The sequence below is a fragment of the Zalophus californianus genome, chromosome 6 (genome assembly GCF_009762305.2).
Source record: "Zalophus californianus isolate mZalCal1 chromosome 6, mZalCal1.pri.v2, whole genome shotgun sequence".
In the NCBI taxonomy this organism is placed as follows: Eukaryota; Metazoa; Chordata; class Mammalia; order Carnivora; family Otariidae; genus Zalophus; species Zalophus californianus.
The window spans coordinates 90,663,500-90,682,286 of NC_045600.1; the positions used below are offsets into that span (position 1 = coordinate 90,663,500).

Here is an 18,787-nt window from a genome sequence, read left to right on the forward strand (position 1 = left end):
TCCTCCTCTCTTTCTAGTAGCTTCCAAAACTAATTGATGCAGATTCATTGAAAGTCAGTCTTATAAAGCCATTTGAACTAAAATTAAGAACATTTCAAAGCAAACTCAGTAGAGATTTATAATTATTACTTACGTAAGTGATACTTTTAAGTGAAGCACATATTTATGTTCTTAAATTGACAAAGTGGCCAGAAATCTTTAATGAGCAAAAATTTTTCATACTTTACACACATTCAGTGGCTTAAACTTTTCCAGAAATGTTTTATGTCTGTGAAAGAGAGTATCCCTTAATTCTGTTGGGGGATAAAATATGTGATGCTGATAATGAGTATTATGGGAAGTCAAAAAGGGATGAGAAATTATTCCATTGCTTTTGCATACCCTGAGCTCCTTGTGGCAACAAGTGAAGCAATGAAGGAGAGTTTCATGTGGTCCTTTGGCACTTCAAGGAAATTTTATAATGTGATTCTTTACGGAGCCTGTCTACTCAGGGGCCATCATTCACCCAGTTTTTTTGGCTCCTGCCACTTAATGGTCAATATGGAACTTATTCTCTGCTAGTGATAGAACGTGAGAAGTGGGCATAATGTCAGGTCTTTGGCAGTTTCCTTGAATTTAAGTGGAGGAAAACCAAAAACCCAAGAATGTGGCCAGTTTCACTCAGCGCTTTTGATTCAGTAGAGCACATTGTGCCGAGACTGTAGTGCGGAGTATTCCCAGAATGGTGGGTCCAACCTGCAGGGTAGAGGAAGCGCATATTGGGGGATAGGGTCCATGTGTTTGGTAGAACCAGGTTGTGGCAGGGCCGTCAGTGCTGCACTAAGGATCAACCAGGCTTGGTTCCAGAAGCAGTGGGCAGCTGCTTGATGTTGTTAGCAAGGTATTAGACGTATTAACCTGGCAGCAGGAACTTTTGCCTTGGTGGAAGAGAACTGAGGATGTGATAAAAAGGGAGGGATACGAGAGAAGCTGTGACTGAGTCTAGTAAAGCGTCGGGTATAAAACTCTCCACGATTGGGTGTCTCTCTTCCTTTCGCCATGAAGCTTTCCCTGGCTACCCTCCCCGCTCCTGTTATGTTAAATGTCCTTTTATATGCTCTTACCACCTCCTGTATTTTTCCATGAGAGCAGTTGATCACAACTAGATTAAGTTGTTCACTGTGTAATTCTCATTGAACACCTGTCTCCTCTGGTAGGCTGTGAGCTCCCTGTGGTCAGGAGCCGTGTGTGCTTACTCACTGTTTTGTGCCCTGGGCGTGGAGAGTGGTGGGCACTCAGCAAACACTCACTGCACGCAGGCATGCGTCAATGAAGGAAAACCGTTGAGTTGGTAAGCTGCAGTTTCAAGCTGACATGATGGGGTGGAAAGCATAGTGCTGCCACTGGTAGGTTTAGAGAAGGCTGGATGGAAGGTGACTGGATAGTGAGAGGCAGTGATGTTTTCCCATGGAGTTTTCTCCTACCTGGTTAGGAATACATCAAAGGCTCTCCCCTTGACCTTCCCATGTAGCTCTGGGCTTGGGGGACGGCCCTCAGACGTATGTGTTTAGAGACAGTAGTCAAAACCAAAAGCTAAGTTCAGTTTGTTGAGGGAAAAAAATGTGGCAAGAAAAGACCAGAAGGCCAGGGGTTAGCCCTGGAAGGTGACTTCAGTTAGGAAGTAGGTAATGAAAGGGGAAAAATGAGTCATGGAAGGAAATGGTGTAAGGACCAGAGAGGTGAGAGAGAAACCAGGAAAAATCAAGGCTACAGAAGCAATGAAACAGGGAATTGGAAGAAGGTAGGCCCTGAAGAGTGCCAGAAGCCACCGACTTGTTAGGGGCTAAAAGGACTGAGAAAACTCCAGTGGCTTTGGAAGTGGTTTGGGAGGCAAGAAAAAACCTTTGGGAGGCCCCATTCAATAGTGAGAGTGGCTACAAAAAGGCCTAGACTATGGGCCACTGGTAGTTAGTGAAAGAGGGGGAGAAATGAAGAATAGCAGCTTTAGGATTAAGGATTTTAAGACAGCAGACATCTGTATATGTTTGAAAGCACGGAAAAAGGTGTCAGGTGGGTGAGAACTAGCTAGAGAGGCAGGAGAATGTGGAGAGGGAAGAAACTGGACCTTCACAGAAGTGCGTCTTCTAGGCCAGGCAAGGTGCTAGATATTTTTATTGTTATCTTATTGAATCTTCAAACAGTAGCTTGTAAAGTAGCCATTAAGTTTAAGTACGCCATTTTACATACTGGGAGTTTCAGGCCAGGGTAGGTGGTGACCTGTTTTAAGTAAGTGCAGGAGTCCAGGTATGCCTTCACCCCTGCTCTTTCCATTGTGCCCTGTGGGAGTTAGGCGTGGATGAGATCCAGAGCACCATGTTTGGGGATGCCAGGATGTGCTGAGGGTGCAGTGAGAACTATAGTCGATCCATTCTGCACAGTTGTGCAGGTTTCTTCAGATTTATCCTGTAGCCTGCACACTGAGCCCAGACAGTGGGGATTACTAACGTCGGGGAAGGGCAACGTCGTACTGTTTTCATGATGGTTATGGAGTAGAACATGCACATGGAAGTCAGCAGCCATTATGGAATACTGGAGAGCAGCTCTATGTAGTTGGGAGGGGGTATGGGGGTAAGCAAAAAATAAAAAGTCTTCATGATAAAAACAACTTTGTATGATCACATCTATATCAAACTATATGTGTGTAGGTATGCAGAAAGTTTGCATAAATATAGAATAGTATACTTATCAAAATAGTGGTTGGTGGTTATCTTGTCCATTGGAGTAATTACAGATGATTTATTTTACTTTGTATTTTTTTGTGCTCTGAGCTGGTTTGTGCTTTTTGAAATTTTAAAAAAATAAGCATAAGCATGTGTGACTTATATTAACCAGAAACAAAAACAACATAGCCGCTTTTGTTGTGTGGAAAACAGCTTGTTGAATGAATTGTTGTTTTTAGAGGTAACTCGGAGAAGGGATTAGAAATTTTAGCCTTTGCTGACCAGATGAAGAGTAGACTTGGTACTTTTCCCGTTGCTTTTTTAATACTGCTAACTGCAGTGTGGAAGTCAAAGAGAGGTGGATTTTGAGAGTCAGCCTCCTGAGTTAGGGTCTGTATCTTAGCACTCTCCTAGCACATCCCCTTACTGGGAGCTCCCAGACTGAGGGCTTTTTCCGGCAGCTCTGAGTTTGCACCTGAGACAACCTGGAAATGCTTGGGAGCTGATATCCTTGGAAGTAGCCCTCAACAGATGATGGATGAGAGTTAGTGGTAAATATTCCAGCTTGCTTGCCCGCAGGCAGGACACATCCAAGGTTTTTACACACAGGTTCCAGAGGGCCCAGCAGGCCCAACCTCACCTCTCCATGTCACTGCACCTTGCATTGGCTCCTGTTGCTGTCTTACTTTCCACTCCTCTGCCAGCATCTTGGAATCATCCTTCCCCCTAAATCCTTGCCTCAGAGCCTGCTTCTGAGAGACACCAACCTGAGACAGGATCCTAGCACTATTTATCTGCCTTTTTCCATGTCTGTGGACAAAACACTTGTTGCCTGCTTTCTTGCCCACAGGGTACGGAACAGGTTCAGGAACCTCCCAGAAGTGGTATCTGATATGAATACTTAATATTTGCAGTGGTGAATGTCTTTTTTTTTTTAAGATTTTATTTATTTATTTGAGAGAGAGAGAATGAGAGAGAGAGAGCACATGAGAGGGGGGAGGGTCAGAGGGAGAAGCAGACTCCCCGCCGAGCAGGGAGCCCGACGTGGGACTCGATCCCGGGACTCCAGGATCATGACCTGAGCCGAAGGCAGTCGCTTAACCAACTGAGCCACCCAGGCGCCCGAAAGTGGTGAATGTTGACAAAGAACTGCTTTCTCTTATTTCCCCACCCTGCTACAAGTGAGGAACTTGTGGTGAAATGACCCATAGCCCTGACTCATAGTCCTGCTTCGCAAATGTGAAGTAGGCCAGTCACCAAGGCCTCAAGTGGCAAATTCCTTCATGAAGTTCTGTCTTTGAGTGACAGTGATCTTACCCACCCACTTCCCTCATCTGCAAGTCATCCTTCTGTTTCCTGAGCCAGATTTCAAAGGGCTTAAGCAGCTTTCCTATTTTACTCCCACCATGTAGTGCACTCTTATTCAGTGGCTCATGGCCGTGCAGCTGTCGGTGACGGCATGTGGTAGATTTCATCCTCCACTGAAATATAGACCAGTTGGCTTTGTGGCCCCTCCAGCTGGGGGCTAAGCGGACCCGACACAAACTGGGATATTGCTGGAGTGAATGTGAGCTTTTGTATGTTAGTGCCTCTGTCTGTGGAAGGAAAGCACACAGGGAGGCTGCCTCTGAAAAACAACCTTGTAGGCAGCAGGCATCCCTCCCAGACTTTCTCCTCACACATCCCAGGCCCAGTTTCCTTGGATCAAGTGCCTGAGGCACTGTGACTTGTTCAAGTGAGCCACGGGATGGAAACTTGAAGATTGTTGTTGACTAAAAGGTTCTGAGGAAGAGCCCACTCTCATCACTTGGGGCCAGTTCTTTGATGTTTTTCCTTCTTCTTCTTCTTCTTTTTTTTTTAGAGGGAACCCATCTATCAAAGTTTGTTTTTAAATCACTAGAATGTTCATGTCTAACACAAATCTTAGTTTGTGCTTAGAAATCCATTGGTAGGACTTGAATGGCAGTTTGAACTACTGTGAGCAGCACCACATAGATATTAGCCATTACTCACTGAGATTGTGACCTTGAGGAAGCCAGAAAGAGTTAGAGGACCAGGGTTCAATTTCCAGCTCTGTTTCTTACTAGACTTTGGGCAAGTCATCTACTCTTACCTCTTAAATAGAGTAATAATACCCATCTCACAAGATTGGTGAAGTAAAAGAAATAAAAAGCATGTTTTAAATCATACAGCACTATACAGTTGTTAATTACTTCTGTTTGCTTCATTGCTTATTTCAGCTGGATTTGGATCTGTGTTTCAAGAAAGTATCATTCTAGGAGATTATCAACTTCAGCTCTTTTTCTGTATAAAATAAATATATTGCTTTATGTCTTTATAAGTTTTCTCAAATTATTTTTGGAATACATGAGAATATAGACCATGAATGAATGAATTAAATGAATGAGTGAATCTGTGGCGGTATCAGTCTAGCACTGCTTGTAAAAACTAAGTGTGCTAAGCAAAGTCAGAAGAAAGATCTTAGCTTTAGTCCTGGCTTTAAAAATGGTACCATGTTCTGTGAAATAATTGAACAGAAAAATATAATTCTTTTTCTCTTTTCCCAGTTCTGTCTTAAAATCATTAACTCCTTTCAAATGTATGAGCCAGAGTTTTAAAAAGAGGATTAATGAATATAAGAACTTCTGTTATTAAGATTCTTCAGAAATGAGTGGCCCTAATCAAAGTTCAATGGTCTTTTGGTAAGCCCTGCTTCCTGTCTAAAAGAAAGGAAAATCAAATCATCAGCATAATAGAAGAGTAAATCAGATGCACATTTCCTTGAAGACGAGTTTTCCCTTCTTTTGCTTGTTTCTTTTTGCTGTTTGTACTGTCTGCACCTGCCTCACACCCAGGGAATGCATTTTATACACCTCTGGATGAGAGCTATCTTCGGTCACCTGCTCTGAAAGGCTCAGTCAGTGGTTTGGGGAGAATGAGAGAAACATATTCCAGATTGAGGTACCCACAAGTGGACCTGGTTACAAAGGTTTCGTTTGTACTTAACCCTCTCCATCAAACTGAGGGATGCCTCAAGATGCAGTTGGAAGCCAAACTCTTTTCTTGAGGGTGGAGAAACATACAGCTCTAGTTCTACCAGCAACCTAATGAAGTGGTTTTTCATAAGGTCACCAATGAGGTTTTCATTTAAAATCTGGGACTTTACTCCAAATGTCCAGATACTTAAATTCATTAGCCATTTTCAAAGAGGCATGTGGTAAACAGGAAGTGCTCTAATGAAATCAGGCATACAATGTCCACCTCAGGACCCAGGTCACATGAGAATTGGGTAGTTTTCTGTAGACTTTATAGAGAGCGGTGTATTAGGGATGAACTGAAGAGGGATAAAAGAACAAAATCATTCAAAGCAATAGCCCTGAGGGAAAGTGGTGACAGGGAAAAAAAAAAATAGCAGGATATTAGGTTTTTTAAGGAAAAATGTTTAGCCTGTGAGTGTCACACAAGCATGTTTTAATTCCAAACATCTGAACCCAGTGTACATTTTCAAGCAATGATGGGAAATGTGGATAGGTTGAATGGAAAAAAGAAAACAGTTGAATTTGGCTAATTAAAATAGTACATATCAATTTCTGAAATGAAAGCTAACCATTATCTTGGTTTGAACTTGCAGCTCCTGGCTAAATACAGAGGCTTGCAGTGGGATGAAGTACTGCGACTAGAGGAGGTGCAGGCCAAACTTGGAGTCAGTCTGGAAGAAATGCTGTGGATCACAGAGGATGCCCTTCACCCTGAACCCTATAGCCCTGAGGAGGTCTGCAGGTGTCTGGGAATTAGCCTACAGGAGCTTCGAACCCAGATTTTGAGTCCAAACACTCAAGATGGTGAGTCTGCAGAAGAAAGTGAAGAACGTGGGTTGTTCCCCTACTCAGAGCTGGAAAGATTCCAGTTTCCCCATGAATTTTACTGATTTTGAAGCATACTTGAGGGTATTTGGAGAATGTGTATGTTTTGGCAAACTTAATTATCTAGATTCTGGGCTTCATTAAATTCACTGATTGATTCATCACGAAACACTTCCTGATCTGCTATATGTATTCTGGTGAGGCAAAGGTGGATAAAGCATGGCTCCTGCCCTCGAGAAGTTCCTATTTCAAGACGTTTCTCTTTTTTTCCTCTGTGCATTTTTCTGATTATTATATGACATACACAAAAAGGTCTAGGTTGGAGCAGTGCTTATAACTGCTGGGCCCCCTGCCCTGGAACACCAGATAGTTCACTGCTTAGCTTGAAACTTGTGTCTGTTTACCTCCTGCTTTCAAGCAATGTTGTTCTCACACTGGTAACATCAGGTCCCTGAGATGAAGGTAAAGGGCAGAGATGCGCAATGGGGCCCTGGGGTGACTTCTCTTCTTAGAAGGAAAGGTTGTCTGTCTGTGGACAGTCGGCACTGGGGAGCAGGGACATCTAGCTAAGATCCAGTTGCCTCTGGAGGTAGAGTTGGGTTGGGAGCTTGTGAAGGCCAGCTTCAGGGCCCCGTTTCAGTTCAGTGCATTGCCTAAGCTGCTTAAAGTGGGTGTTAACTTTCTGCTCAGTTTGGCCTAACTCTGTGCTGTCCTGGCTCCCTTTTGAGTCCATACATGCCCACTTGGGCAGTGTTGTCTGGGCTGAACCATTCCACTTACCAATTGCATCTTGGTCTTGCCTCTGGACCTTTAATCCTAAACATCACTGCCCTTTTCCTCTTTTCTGAAATGCAGTTCCTATCTATCTTAAAAGCTCAATATAATTCTTATCTTTTCCATATCCTTCTCAATCCACAGCTTGTTCTCTTTCTCTGTATCCATGTTTCTTTTTCTCTGCATCCGCCCGTCTTTCCAACCTCTCATTTTTTTTGTTTAGCATTTTAAAAAACAAGTTAACTTACCAGAAAACCTTGGAAAACACAAAAGATACTTTCCTTATCATAGTACATGCATTGCTGTTTATTTATATATTTAAGGTTTTTCCCCCAAAGAATATTGATTTCATTATTTTTATAAAAACGATGCATGCTTAATCTTACCCCTTCATCTAAAATAACTACCCTACTGGCCCACTTGCAATGCTTTCTATAATTTACTTATGTTTGTTTGTACTCAGTAAATCTGTGTTGAATGAATGAATCCATTTTGTAATTCTGCCATCCTCAAAGGGTTTCTTCCTCTTTTGCTATTGGAATTAGTAAGTTAAAAAAAAAAAAAACCACAACTATGAACATAAATCAGTCTGTGGGGTTCTAGAATCTCCTAGATTAGTGTCACTTGATTTACTTTCTGAATCTAGGCATCTAACTTCCGCCAAATTTCCAGCTGAATTCTCTTGGCACTCAGCTTTCACTTTAGGGATCGAGATCCTATTGTATCCTTATTAAAGGATTATTCACCACGACCAAGTGGGATTTATCCCTGGGCTGCAAGGCTGGTTCAACATCCGCAAATCAATCAACAGGATACAATACATTAACAAAAGAAAGAACAAGAATCATATGATCCTCTCAAAAGATGCAGAAAAAGCATTTGACAAAGTACAGCATCCTTTCTTGATCAAAACTCTTCAGAGTATAGGGATAGAGGGTACATACCTCAATATCATAAAAGCCATCTATGAAAAACCTACAGCGAATATCATTCTCAATGGGGAAAAGCTGAGAGCTTTTCCCCTAAGGTCAGGAAAAGCTGAGAGCTTTTCCCCTAAGGTCAGGAACGCGGCAGGGACGTCCACTCTCACCACTACTCTTCAACATAGTATTAGAAGTCCTAGCCACAGCAATCAGACAACAAAAAGAAATCAAAGGCATCCAAATTGGCAAAGAGGAAGTCAAACTCTCACTTTTTGCAGATGATATGATCCTGTATGTGGAAAACCCAAAAGACTCCACCCCAAAACTGCTAGAACTCATACAGGAATTCAGTCAAGTAGCAGGCTATAAAATCAATGCACAGAAATCAGTGGCATTCCTATACACCAACAACAAGACAGAAGAGAGACAAATGAAGGAGTCGATCCCATTTACAATTGCACCCAAAACCATAAGACACCTAGGAAAAAATCTAACCAAAGAGGCAAAGGATCTGTATTCAGAAAACTATAAAATACTCATGAAAGAAATTGAGGAAGACACAAAGAAATGGAAAAACGTTCCATGCTCATGGATTGGGAGAACCAACATTGTGAAGATGTCAATGCTACCTAGAGCAATCTACACATTCAATGCAATCCCCATCAAAATACCATCCACTTTGTTCAAAGAAATGGAACAAATCATCCTAAAATTTGTAGGGAACCAGAAGAGACCCCGAATAGCCAGAGGAATATTGAAAAAGAAAAGCAAAGCTGGCGGCATCCCAATTCCGGACTTCCAGCTCTATTACAAAGCTGTCATCATCAAGACAGTATGGTACTGGCACAAAAACAGACACATAGATCAATGGAACAGAATCGAGAGTCCAGAAATGGTCCCTCAACTCTATGGTCAACTTATCTTTGACAAAGCAGGAAAGAATGTCCCATGGCAAAAAGACAGTCTCTTCAACAAATGGTGTTGGGAAAATTGGACAGCCACATGCAGAAGAATGAAACTAGACCATTTCCTTACACCACACACAAAAATAGACTCCAAATGGTTGAAAGACCTAAACGTGAGACAGGAGTCCATCCAAATCCTAAAGGAGAACACAGGTAGCAACCTCTTCGACCTCAGCCACAGCAACTTCTTCCTAGAAACATCGCCAAAAGCAAGGGAAGCCAGGGCAAAAATGAACTATTGGGACTTCATCAAGATCAAAAGCTTTTGCACAGCAAAAGAAACAGTCCACAAAACCAAAAGACAACCGACAGAATGGGAGAAAATATTTGCAAATGACATATCAGAGGGCTAGTATCCAAAATCTATAAAGAACTTATCAAACTCAACACCCAAAGAACAAATAATCCAATCAAGAAATGGGCAGAAGACATGAACAGACTGTTTTCCAAAGAAGACATCCAAATGGCCAACAGGCATATGAAAAAGTGCTCAACATCACTCGGCATCAGGGAAATCCAAATCAAAACCTCGATGAGATACCATCTCACACCCGTCAGAATGGCTACAATTAACAAGTCAGGAAACGACAGATGTTGGTGGGGATGTGGAGAAAGGGGAACCCTCCTACACTGTTGGTGGGAATGCAAGCTGGTGCAACCACTCTGGAAAATAGTATGGAGGTTCCTCAAAAGGTTGAAATTAGAGCTACCATTCGATCCAGCAATTGCACTACTGGGTATTTACCACAAAGGTACAAATGTAGGGATCCGAGGGGTACGTGCACCCCAATGTTTATAGCAGCAATGTCCATAATAACCAAATTGTGGAAAGAGCCAAGATGTCCATCGACAGATGAATGGATAAAGCAGAGGTGGTATATATACACAATGGAATATTATGCAGCCATCAAAAGGAATGAGATCTTGCCATTTGCAACGACGTGGATGGAACTGGAGGATGTTATGCTGAGTGGAATAAGTCAATCAGAGAAAGACATGTATCATATGACCTCACTGATATGAGGAATTCTTAATCTCCGGAAACAAACTGAGTGTTGCTGGAGTGTTTGGGGGTGGGAGCCATGGGGTGGCTGAGTGATAGACATTGGGGAGGGTATGTGCTACGGTGAGCGCTGTGAATTGTGCAAGACTGTTGAATCACAGATCTGTACTTCTGAAACAAAGAATGCAACATATTTTAAGAAAAAAGAAAAAGAAGAAGATAGCAGGAGAGGAAGAATGAAGGGGAGTAAGTCAGAGGGGGAGACGAACCATGAGAGATGATGGACTCTGAAAAACAAACTGAGGGTTCTAGAGGGGAGGAGGGTAGGGGGATGGGTTAGCCTGGTGATGGGTTATTAAAGAGGGCACATTCTGCATGGAGCACTGGGTGTTATGAACAAACAATGAATCATGGAACACTACATCAAAAACTAATGATGTAATATATGGTGATTAACATAACAATAAAAAATTAAAAAAAAAGATCCTATTGTATCCTTTCCTTGTTCCTTCTGAGTTTATGCTTTGGTTGGTCCGAGAACTTAAGCAAACGTTTCTCTTAACCCTTTAGAAGATGAGATTCTTACTAAATGTGGTGCTGCACTTAGATTATATGAGGGGACGCAGAGATGTCATTTGCCCCCAGCAGAGGACTCTGGAGGGTGCCTCAGCCTTCAGTTCAGGTGCATACACTTTAACATACTTAGTGTTGACTACAACTAATTTTTCTCATCAGGGAGATCCATTCCTTTCTCAAAGTGGAATCCAGTGTTCTCTTTCAGCCAAAGTTGCTTTCTTTATCTGGTTATGAGTGTGAATTGGGAGATGTGTACCGTGAGGTGACAGTGCAAGGAGAGATGTTTTACAATCAAACTATGGCTCGCAGGCTTTGCTAAGCCAGCCAGACTTCCAAAGGCTCATGTACACGTACAATTGTTGTTTTTCTTTCCAAATTTCTAATAGTTATATTTGGACATGCTCAGAGGCCATTAAAATTAAACACACAAAGGAAAATCCTCAAATCCTTTAAACGTTGTTTAGAATGGCTACAGTCCATCACTAGGAACTGGCTAGGAGTAATTTAAGTATTATTTGTCAGGCCTTGCCCACAGGTAGGAAGAGTCTAAGGGTGTGATATGATGTGTGGGTTTCTAGAGGCTCAGGGACCAGGCTGATTTGAGGTGGGGGGGGTGTCTCCTAAGGGGTGAACCAAGAGGGAAAAGATGAAGCTATGGTCAGAACCAGGGGAGGTGGGCGCATACGGCTGGCACGGGGGTGGCCCTGCTGCTCAGATGCACTGTGCTGGGCTGGAAAACGAATCTCATTGCTTAGATTAGTAATCGCCTGGGACCATATGCTGACAAAGTGCTGGCCAGTTGCCGACTAATTTGTTTGGATCCTGTGATTTCCAAAGTCATGAGCAATAATCAGGCTTTTGAGCAAGCACAGGGCACTGACATGGACTGCTCTTTAGGAAGACATCTAGAGTAAAAAAAACAACAAAAAACTTGTTATTTGCTTTATGGTTTACGTATTACTCTTCACTCACATGATGTAGTTGGAATCTCACAACAACTCTGGGTCACATGGTTATCTTCATTTCATAGGTGAAGAAAGTGAGGTCAGAGAGTTACAGGATTACAGTTACAGTGATATGTGTTATGTACTGACCAGTGACTATGCCACTGATGGGTAGGCTAGAGCTCAGAACCTTCCCCTTATCCCACAAGGCTAATAATGGCTCCTGAGCCACCCTGGAGCCACAAGAGCAGGAGAATTCTGGAATTTTCATTCATCCAGTCTCTTGTGTGAGACTGTTAAAAGAGCTAAAATGAAACAAATCCTGAAGGTACATTTTCAGGAGGAGTTGACCCCTGCAGTAGTCTTAAATACATTTGGCCATCTTGAACTGAGACAGGCCCAGAATGAATCTATGAACTTGACCACCTCTTCATATTCTGTACCTTTAAACCCTTGAGTTCCCCAGGTTTCTCGAGTTACTGTGATTTGGGCACGGCTGGCAGGAGAGGATGTAGTGTGGTAGAGAGTTAGATCAGCGAGACTAAACATTGACCTCTGTCAGATGCTCCGGTCCTCTTTGTTGAAGACGAGTGTTTTCCTCTCTCTAGGAAGGTCATCCTTGCGTACCGAGCCCTTAGCTTCAGGGACACCATACCTGGTGTGGAAAAGGAGGCAGGGGACATCTACCTTCCTGACAACAGTGGACCCATGGACTCTGGTGACCTACAGCTATGAAAGCAAACTGGAAACAGGTTTTCCAGCCTCTGATGAGACTCGCATACAGTAGTTACGATAGTGGCATTTCCCAAAAATAAACCCTGACAGAGTCACAGCAACTAAATATGAGCCACAGGCACCATCTTCCCCCAGGATTTGTATCCTTGCAAAAGGGTCCCTGTTTTGTGCACCTCCGTATTCCTGCAATGGCTCGCACATGTTTACTGAATGAATAAATGAGTTAAATTAATTTTCTTCTATCCATATAGAGAAGTAATGGGTAGGAGGCCAATTCAAGAACGCACTCAAAGTCTAAGTAGAGGGTGGTGGTCAGGGCCGAGTATCTAGCTTTAAAAAAAATCTGTTCATCCTATATTAATAGTAATAATGTTATTAACATCTAACATTGAGTGCTTACTATGCTGTAAGCACTTACACTGTTCTAAGTGTTTTAAAACATTTGCTATACTTGTCCTCATGTTTAGAGTACCTGCATGAAATAGTCCTTTTCCAGGCTGTAAACTGGGGTAAACACCTTCGAACACACACATTCAAATATTGATGCATTCACCGTTCCTTTACGTTGTTCTCCCCACCCTCCTAACCTGTTCCTACTATTGAGATATGACAGTCAAGCTCCCCAAATTAGGCAGCGCCTGGGGAACAAAGAACTTTTTGATAGATGTTGTTTTTGTTTGTTTGAAAATCTGTTTAAAAGAGAGAGGCAAATGTATTTTCCATTACAATACTAATTAGGCTTGTGCTCACTGACACAACTGTTAATAATGCTGAATATTCCTTTTTCATTCTATAAACAAAGAGTGATACCAATGTTCTGCAGCCAACAGAACATTCTGTCTTGCATCTCAGTGTTTTTGACAGTGGTCTTGGAATTCACACACGGACTTTCCTTAAAACATTTGAAATCTCTGTAAGTGAAATAGAGCACAGGCTATGTAGATTTAGTTTAGAGAACAAAAGGGATAAAGACTGGCTTCAGATGATTTTGCTGCTAGGAACATCCATATGGTAGGTTCCAATATTTTGCTGTTTTACAGATGAGGAAATGGAGGCACAGAACAATTAAGTAACTTGCCCAAGGTCACACAGCTTGAAGTGGCAGAGTTGGGATTCAAACGCATGCAGTGACTCCAGAGCCCTCCCTCAAGGTATGCCCTCCCTCTTAACCACTGATGTGGGGCTGTGTTAGGCTTTTATCAGAGGAAGGCATTTATTATTTAGATTTGACCACGTGCAATTGTGTGAAGCTGCGTAAACAGTGCCTACGGCTCTGTCTTGGCCTCCGGTGCTGGAACCTGAAGTCGACGGGAAACAGTTAGGCAGTGATGATTGATGTGAAGTGGGGGGCAGCAAGGACAAGCAGGAACCCCTGAAGACGGCCAGGAACAGGACTCAAATGCCCACCACCTCCGGGCCTGCAGCTTTGATAATACCGGTTTCCTGCAGGGGAAGCTAAACATGTACCTGGCCCAAGAGGCAGAGAAGCTGAAAGAAGGGTCAGTGGGATCGGGGCGGGGGCACTGTGGACCAAGCTGCTCTTCCATGCTGGTGAAGTGAGCTGGCGGAGAAGTGGTAAGGTACCTGAGCTGCAGTGGCACCTGGTGTCCCTGCTTAGACCACTGAGGCATCAAAATAAATGCCTTTCATCTTTCCTAATATATTTTTTAATTTGCTTGTTTCTCCTGTAACTACCTGGTTTCCTGGCCCTGCCAGCTTCCTCCTTCACCCCAGCTGCCTCCTTGGCCTTGGCATTGCTGGTGCCCCTGGGCTGCTCAGCCCTGACCACCACCTTGGCCCCAGCCCTGCCAGCCTCCTTGGCCCTGACCTTCAAGTTCCTGGCTACTTCCTCAGCCCACATGCCTTTTTGACCTTGGTTTTGCTGGCCATGCCGTTCTTGGCTGCCTCAAGGGAAGGGAGAGGAAGGAGGGAGGAGAAAGGAAAAAGACAATTTCTAAACTTTTAAATGTCAGTTTTTTTTAAGTCTAGGATACGTGACTTGACATTACTCAGTATTCCTTTTGCTTGAATTCATCATGGATGTATCTCTACCTTCTGACAGGCGAAATCATCAGAGGGTCAGCCGTGACTTTACCAGACCCTCTGTTTTGAGTAGAATGAGGCTTCTGTGGATGGGAGGACAGCAACCTTCCCACTGTGGACCATGTTACTCCTCTGCCGGTTTGGATTCGGAAAACACCTTCTATAGCCTTCATCGACCTGAGAGGACAGGATCTGGCTGCTCCTCTTTTACTTTTTTGTTCTTTTTCTTTCATTTTCACGGTTTTAAGTTTCCATGAAAGTAAATATTTTCTTCGCATACAAAGCTGCTTTTCTTATAGTTAAATCTGTTTATTTTGGTCAGAGTGATTATCTCCTATATCAATGTGTTCAAGCTGATTATGCTTTAGTAAGAAGACCAAAGTCTCAGCGGCTTGACCCCCAACGAGTATGCCCACTCTGCATATTCAACACAAGGCAGCAGAGGAAGGAGTCTATTCATCTGTGACATACAGGGACCCAGGCTTGGCGGGGAGGGCTCTATCTCAATATATTTGTCCATAATTCCTGTGGCCAGAGGAGGGGAATATTGCTAAGCACTCACTGGCTTTTTAGCATCCTGTATGGAGTGACACCATCACTCCTACTCTCATTTCGTTGGCTCAAGCAAGTCATGTGGACGTGAAGAACTTTAGCGGGGATGGGGAAGTGCAGTCTGTTTTAACATGTGTAAGGAGCACAGGGAACATTTTGGGAACAGTCCTAATGACACCCACACTTCCCTGTGCTGTGTAGCTATGAGTTTCATCCTGTCGAATCTAAGTGATGAGAGCCAATTTACTTTCTCATGTAAAATTATGAAGCTGGCATTTCTTTCCAGACATCTGGAACAATGAATGTTGTTCTTGACCAAATTCCAAGTATTTTCACTTAAAAGTTAGACATACTGTGATCTCTCTTTATGTTGGACATTTCTCTCACACTGGCATTTTATCTGCACTTTGCTGAAATCCTTCCTAGTTCTTGGTTTGTCACTTTCTCCCTTGTCTTGTGGAGCTCACACAGACTCTTTTCAGGAGACTCTTTTTCTAGAGTCTTAGGGTATGGTCCAGGAAAACATCTCTTGTTTGCTATTAGTTGTTCACTTCCTATGCCTTTGTTATTTTTCAAAGCACCTAGCTTCAGGTGGAAGGAAATTTCCTAATAAGAACTTCTAAATTAGAAACTGTATACTTTTCCCTCTCCACATGAATTTGTGTCCAGTTTGTTTCCACACAAGTCAGGAGAAGTAACCAGGTATGATCTAGGGACTTTGAGCAGGTTATTGCCAAATTTTAATAGTAATGACAACAAAACAATGACCCATTGTATCTGACTAGACCTTCACAGTTTTAGCCTCAAGAGATCTCGATCAATCTTCATTCGTGCTGCAGGTTTCCTGATGAAAACATGACATGGCACCACTTTCTGTTCAAAGGCAGAGACATTGCATAGTTTTTTTTTTTTAGAAAACGCTTGAGGAAGATGGTTCTTCATATTGTCTTTAGGCAGGAATGGGGTGGGAGAGACCACAAGAATTAGCACCTGCAGTCCGTTAGCGCCACTGGGAAGTTTTAATTCTATCAAGGGTTACTGATGCAGCAAAAAAGACCAGAGACCAACTCTCTAGGAATAGCAGTAACATTTAGTCTTTTACCGAGAAACTTTAAAATGTTCTAAGAACAAGGAATATAAAATTCTACTCAATTAACACAAAATAGCAAGGTATATACTTCATTTCTGTGTTTTAGTCCAATAGGGGAAAGGGGGCAGAGTGGATGCAAATCAAAAGGGAAAAAGAATCTGATAATGGGAGAGAAACTGATGTGTACACAGAGCTGGTTTATGGACAAGCACATAAACACGAACACAGAGAGACCACAAACCAACTCATGCCTGTGTGCGTTCACAGTCCCCGGGGGGCTACATAAACACATGCGTAATCACGGGCTTCCGTGAAATAGCAGTGTCCTCATCGGTCTCTGCAGGATATGGCCGGTTATGTTGTCAGCACCGTGAGAATAGGAACATCTCATGAGATGTTCCTGACAGTGCGCCCTTTTTCTCTTCCCTAATATCACACTGCATTTTGGAAAGTCTAAATGTAGTGTGGGTCTGTCTACTGTCTTCAGTACTTGCCATGAGGAAATTAAGGGGAGGGTCCCATTTAGCCCGCATCAGAGCTCCCTCACTCTCCCCTCTTGTGCTGTGCCCAGGCCACCTTCCTGGTCTGCGCTAGTGCATCCCTTTCCAAAGCAAACTCTGGCCAGCAGCCCGGGCAAGTGAGGTGGGTCTTGCATGGCAGATGACATAGCTTCTCACTTGCTTAATCTATTGTCGTAATTTGGCAAACTCCTACCTTTTGATCATAATGGCAAATAAATGAGTAATATAAGTAAATAGGAGTCAATTTTTATTCCTTTATTCAATAAGTACTCAGTTGAAGGGCAACTATCCAAGCACTGTGCTAGGGACTGCGTATTAGTGATCAGTAAGGCCAGCACAATCCTTGTCTCCTTTATTCAGCGTTTTGTGGGAAGACAGCAATAAAATAAATACTGAAGTGTTCCAATGAAAATATACTACTTATTTCTCAGATCAGCACTGAGTTTCCCTTTGCCTCTCCTCGTCCTTTTTGCTCCTTTACATTCCCCACCCCACCCCACCCCCATAATTCAATTAATAGAAGAAAGCAAAGACAAGAGCTCATTCCTATTTATGCTAAAATATGAGGACAGGCCAACTCTAGGCAAGTGTGACCCTTGTTTTCCATAGTCCTTCGTTCAGCTCTGCATTGACCAAGACTCTTTCCCAACTCCCTAGGCTCCTTTTCAAATGACCTGAAATTGTCCAGCCCTTTCACTTTTTCTAAGAACAAAGTTTTAGGGAAGTTCTGGGAAGTTCATGGGAAAGTAGTTTCCTCAAGAAAGAGAGGGAAACAAAAATGCGGCTCATCCAGGAGTAGCTTTAGATTCTTCCTTTGCTGATGGGATGGGAGCAAGAAGTTGACATTTATTGAGAATTAGTTGAGAATTATTGAGAATTTATTGTTACATTCAAGGCTCTTTATTAGGTTCTGGGGTCTGGAGAGGAGAAAACGTCACTGCTAATAGAGTCATGGGATTTAAGTGCTGCTGGGGGTGGGTGCCATAGTTTTGGCTACCTAGCATCCAGGCCCGTTTTCTAAGGAAATCTGCTGTGTGCATGTTGATGAGAGAGTGGGCTTTGCTTCCTATGGTAGAAGCTGGAGGGTCAGATTTGCCTCTCCCAAGTCTCTTGTCACCTGGGTGTGAGCAAGGGCCTTAGGTTCCTCCTGGGGCCCTGGCATGTCTTATGTCTGGGGCTTTGAGTCTACTAGGCACAGGGTCTGTTGATAAGGTATCTTGAGTCTGATGTCATATCTAGACTTGTGAAGTAACTGTGACAGTGTTCTTCACTGCTATAAAGATGAAGACAGCACAGCCCTTGCCCTCCTAAAGCAGTGTGTGATAACTGTAATTAGAAGGGAACACAGTGATTAGGGAGTGATGGGCTCTGTCTTGTCATCTGAATGGCCCCAGAGTTAATAGGGGCTTTGTGTGTTGCCAGAGTATAAAGTGCAGGTGAGGGTGACAACAGCGAGTGATACAAAGGTTTCAAGACTAGAGGAGTAGAGTTTATTGTGACACAGACAATGCTGGCTCTCACTGCTCTTGGAAATCTGAGCAAGGGAGGCTATAAACATGTGGGATGCCCTTACTCTCCACAGACAAGATGGCATTATGCTGTGGATTTGAAAATATTCACAAATGACTCTTGGAATGTAGTTTTCCATGGATTAATGTGGTTTGTGTCAAAAGTGCATATATATATATATTTTTTTTTTCATCTGTGGTTTTGCTTTTAAGAGCAGGTAAAGATTTTTTTTCCCTCTTAAATGTAAAATGCTAATTTAATTTAGTGTTTGGGAATGGGATGCTAATGTGGCTGAAAACAGCAGTTCATTTTTTGTGGGTTTGACCATTTCAGAAACGTCACATTTCTGAAAAATATTATTAGGAAAATAAATTTGAAACCACAGTCCAACTTCAGTGAGGAATATATAGTGTTTTTCCATTCTACTGCTTAAACAGTCCCAAGATTCTATGCCTCAGAGCAGGGATTTATTATAACTTTGCTGCATAGGAAAACAGAGGACTCCAGAGTAGATTCTGAAGTGGTTTTCCCCATCTACCTCTGGGTTGCTGTTCTTGGAAAACAGCTCTTGGGTTAGCCCAGTGGAGCCT

The 18,787-nt window shown here is 42.8% G+C and overlaps 1 protein-coding gene across 5 annotated transcripts in view; it reads left to right on the forward strand.

Annotated features, from left to right (window-relative positions):
- Positions 1-18,787, forward strand: part of GALK2 (galactokinase 2) — a 132,889-nt gene that overhangs the window by 83,872 nt on the left and 30,230 nt on the right. For all 5 annotated transcript variants that reach the window (XM_027569735.2, XM_027569734.2, XM_027569736.2 and 2 more), the window contains one exon: positions 6,331-6,541. In XM_027569735.2, coding sequence (XP_027425536.2) covers positions 6,331-6,541 — 211 coding nt within the window. The remainder of the gene's footprint in view (positions 1-6,330; positions 6,542-18,787) is intronic.